We start from the raw sequence: 4898 nt of genomic DNA, 5'->3' as shown, positions 1-4898 counted from the left end.
TGCATCACATGCTGGGATCATTATATTATGAAAGCAGAAATGACTGGAGAAACTCAGGAGGTCTGGTAGCAGCTATGGAGAAAAAAAAAACAAAGTTAATGTTTTGAGTCCAGTATGACTCTTCTTTGGAACACCTGGGTTCAGGCTGCCAGACCTCGGAATTTCCCCCATTATTGTGTTTTTATTTCAGATCGCCAGTATCTGCAGTACTGTGCTTTCATTGCAGTGTTACAATCTGCTATGAAACGAGCCAAATCTTTCCCCAATCCAAAAGGTGCTGGATCCAGTTCATACCTTCATAGAACTGTCCAAGTTGAGATCAGTAACCCAACACTGAATCAGGATTTAGTTTGGACCATTTCTACCTTGTATGCCTTAATACCTTTTAAAACAAAGCCCTAGGAAGAGTTGTACTACAAACCATAGCACAAGATTTCCAATAACATAACTGTGTACATTCCTTTAAAAAAATGTTCAACAATATTTTTGAAATATAGTGAGACGCAAAAAGAGGTATAGCTTTGAACTATGACTTTATTGATCTATCAGCACAAATGCAAGGTCAGTAGGTGCAGTTGCACCTTATTGAAACACAAAATATTTGATATAAACATCACTCGTCACACCTCAAAATGGATACTTGTATACTTGTAAAGGATGTTAGATAGTACCCAATTGCTGGATGGAGAGTTTTCAACTGCTTTCAAGAAAAGTCAAATTATGTTGAACAGGTCATGAGCATTGAATTCAACAAACTGATTAATTTCAAAAAGGATTCCTTTAACAATGAAAGTCAGTTTATGAACTCTTATGTATTGCAATGCAGACTAAACAAATTTTAATTCAAACTTCTGTAATCCACTATTTCCTAACTCCAGAGACTGGCCACATAAAACAACAAGGAGCTTTCTGTGTGTCAAAAGATTAAGTGTATGTATCATCTGAAAAGATCTTTAATCCAGCTGGCAACAGACTAAAGCAACCTTCAACAATCTTTAGAAACAACTTAATTATTTAAAAAAATACAAATTTTCAAAAGTGGTGATAAATAAACTTTAATTACATTCATTTAACAAGCATTTTTTTCCCCAACCGTAGCTAGAACAATACTTTTAACTCACTGTGGCTTGGCCGATTTATGCTGTGGTCTGTGCATTCTTAAGTGCACAATATTCATTCCTCAGCCCCCGAAGAAAATACTTCTTTGTTTCAACCAACTGAGCAGAATTTCACAACAAAGAGTGGAACCGGAAAAGGAAACTGTTTGCTTAATTTCTCAAGAGAAACAAAACCTCCCCCTCCCAGATCTGCACTAGAATAAATTCTCCAGCACAAAACACAGCAACATTGAGCCATTTACAGCCAGACCTTTATTTTCATACCAATAATATCATTTACATTCCAATAAAATTACAACTGGCAAAATTTACACTTGGTTGTCAAAGTTTAGATTCCAGCACCACCACCTCTCTTCCCCCCCCCACCCCCCAATACCTACTAACCCCATCATTGTTTCCCTAATTTGCCTCCCATAAAAAGGAAATACACACTAATTCCCTCAACACTTTGTAGTAAAGGAGCTAATGACCTCAAAAACAAGGGATGATTGACAACATAGATCATGAAAATTGCAACTACTCAGCATGGACTCCAGTGGTTACCAGCTCACCATTTACTTTCTTTGCAACAGAAGGCTTTTGTTACCCCGCTAAAATAGCTTTTAATTGCACCATCTGTGGCCAGGTTGGTCTAGAAAAGATATTACAAGAATAATGGGTATAGAGCTTTTGGAAATCAACGTTATTTGAAGATACTTTATAGCATAATAGGATTACGATCTGTGATATTTTGTGTTGAACTATAATACTGATTTCAGTTTTCCGCTCCTAAAATTCCAACTGCCAATTAGTTATTTATTGGTGGAATGTGAATGCATTGATCAAAAACACTAAGCAAAATAATTTCAATTTTTCATTTTCACAGGAAGAGGCAAAACAATTATGTACAAGAACTGAAGATAAGACATATTGACTATTATATATGCATTTGACCAGTGTTGTGTTTTACTTAACAATCACTAGAGCTAGTCACAGTTTGTTAATACCAAGGGGAAATACTCACCATATGTACAGAAAATAACGTACATCTCATTAGGTCCTTATTTGAACTTGCACAGTTCACTGACAATTTCTGGTTGGTAAGTAAGAGCAAAAGTACAATTAATTTTTACCATTGCTCAAGAAATATTTAAAGCAATTTCTAGGTCCAAGAATACCAACATTTATATGCACAGGTTTTAAAATTTATAGCCATTAACGTTGGTTGTTTAAACAATGTGATCAAGCAATTTTGCACTACACTGCTTCACTTGCAAATCAAAATGGTCTCAACATGTTTTTGCAGACATCAATCACAAGTTGACAATGCATCGAAGACACAGCCAAACCTCATTTCATGTACAATGACTGGGAGTTGCTTTCTAAGATTTTCCTAAAGCTTCATCATATATCAGAACTTTGGATGGATGCACATGCAGTTATTCTGTTGCAAAGATGCTACTAATTAGGAATATCAGCGCTGGTGTTGCGGCTTCCATATTTGTGGTGGATGATCAGTAGCACGACTCCCAGAAAGAAGCAAATAGAACCGACAGTGATGTACGCAATTCCAAGGAATGGATTCTTTCCTCCCATCCAAGAAATAGTGCTCAAGATCATTCTTTTTCGCCCATCAAAGCTGCGCACTGGATAATCTGAACATTTTCGTAAAGGAAGACTAGTATAGTACTTAACTAAAACTTACACTTATTGAACATTGGTTTATTTACCAGAATAAATTTTCAAGAATGCTTATTTAATCCAACTTTCGTTGTTACTTTTGACACATTAACTTTTGGTCTCAATTTAATTTGGAAAATCTGTCATTGCATAATCCTATGTTGACAGCATATATTGAACTGTTCAGCTCTCTATAGCACTACAGATGAAATATGGGGTTATATCATCAAGCTGTTCTCAATAACGTATTGCCTAAACTCTACTTTTGACTTTGGAAAGCATCAAATCTGAACCTAATCCTGTCCTGGCTCAAAAGGTACTTCCCAGCAGTGATCACAGATTGGAAGAGGGCATCCTGTTGAGACAACTGCAAAACTCCCAACAAATCAGTTAATTCAGCCCTGACCTGGGATCAAACCAGACAACATATGATGCAGTAGCATTTTGAGTGTTCATATTATTTCATAGCATAGTCCAATTTTCAAATTAATTATCATTTGATCAATTATAGATTCACTTCCACCTGCTAAAGGAAACAAGTGAGCAATTTAACTTTCATTTGAAAATGTAGACTTGGCTTTCACATTCTAGCTGTCCTTACTACTAGATAATTTGGCATGATACACCATTTGTAAATTGTAATCATGCTTTGTACTACTGCACACTGTCTTTGCACTTCTCTCAACATTGTAATCTTATACAATACAAGGTAACATTCTCTTGATCATTTTTAGATTTGGAAAAAAGTATATTATGAGAGTCCTGGTTGTGGATGTGTCTTTTTGTAATACTTCAGCTGGGGGAGTAAAGACTTCTCTTTTACAACTTCTTTGTCAATCGAATCTCATTTTACGACTCCAGAAAGGTTCAATGATCTGATGCTGCAAATTACAGTGGTTGACATAAAGGAAGAATTTCAAATATTAGATGAAATATTCATTACTTGTCTGGACAAATGTAGCTTCAACAATACAAGAAACTTGATACCATCCAGAATAAAATGGCTCAATTGACACCACATCTTCCAACATTCACTCCTTCTATCAACAATGCACAGTAGCAGCAGTGTGTGCCATTAGTTGCACTATAGCAATTCCGAGATCTTTAGACAGCACCCATCACTTCCACCTGGAACGACAAGGAAAGCAGATGCATGGGAACACCACCACCTGCTTGTTTCCCTCCAAGCCACTCACCATGCCGACTTAGAAACAGAATTGCTGTTTCTCCAGTGTTGCTGGGTCAAAGCGCTGAAACTCGGTTCCTTGAGAGTCTACCTACAGCAAATGGACTGCCGTGATTCAAGAAGGGAGCTCACTACTACCTTCAAGGGCAATTAGGGATGGGCAATAAATTTGGCACAGACAGCGATGCCCACTTCCCATAAATTAATTTAAAAAGACACAGATTTGAGAGCATCTACTTGATGTCTGAAAATGGACCTAGAGTAAAGAGAAAAAATAAGCCATGTTGCCCTCTTGTCGCAGAATGAAATTAGATATTTCCTGATGCTGTTAGATAAACTTGCATACCGACTATAACATTTCCTTCTTTCCACAATTCAGATGTTCAAATAGGGTAATCAAGACAGTAATTTACAAAATTGATCTGTTGTTGACTTTATGATTGAGATTGTGTCACAGTACAAGCTGAGACCTATCTTCATGTATAAAATGCAAAACTAGTAGTAACTTTAAGCGGACTGATTTTCAGAATAAATTTTCATTTTAGCTTTTATAATCAATTAAATCTGTGAACTGCTTTTCAACTGGATACCTAACTATAGTTTTACTGCTTATTAGCAGGTGTATAATTTGTACCAATGTTTGTTGATGCAACATCTACATTCCTTACATTCTCATTTATAGCATAATGCAATTAGAAAAGTGAAATGATAGGCATGAAAAGGAACCAATATGCAGTTTTTAAAAAAGCAGTATAGCAGATTTTATTTGACCTATAGCTGCAAACATTTGATTGCAGCAAGAAAATAAGTTCATGTGTACAAGACTGCTTTTTGAACAAACATGGATCAGTACTTAAAACCCACTGATCTTCAGAAGACTTCAAGAGGAGAATTAAAATGACAAACAGGCAGCATCTTTAGTTCAGAGATAGTAG

General features: G+C 36.1%; 1 protein-coding gene across 2 annotated transcripts in view; it reads right to left on the bottom strand.

Annotated features, from left to right (window-relative positions):
* Positions 1–516: 516 nt before the first annotated feature.
* The window catches only part of LOC109929779 (cell cycle control protein 50A-like), a 32511-nt gene continuing 28129 nt past the window's right edge, over positions 517–4898 (bottom strand). The window contains exon 7 of one of the 2 annotated variants that reach the window (XM_048600644.1): positions 517–3658. In XM_048600644.1, the coding sequence (XP_048456601.1) occupies positions 3645–3658 (14 nt within the window). In that variant the 3' untranslated portion in view covers positions 517–3644. The remainder of the gene's footprint in view (positions 3659–4898) is intronic. The other variant, XM_020529353.2, reaches the window with a different exon arrangement.

Source organism: Rhincodon typus, chromosome 9 (genome assembly GCF_021869965.1).
Source record: "Rhincodon typus isolate 14 chromosome 9, sRhiTyp1.1, whole genome shotgun sequence".
NCBI lineage: Eukaryota > Metazoa > Chordata > Chondrichthyes > Orectolobiformes > Rhincodontidae > Rhincodon > Rhincodon typus.
Note: the sequence above shows the minus strand (reverse complement) of the source record. Positions and strands in the feature narration are given on the sequence as shown.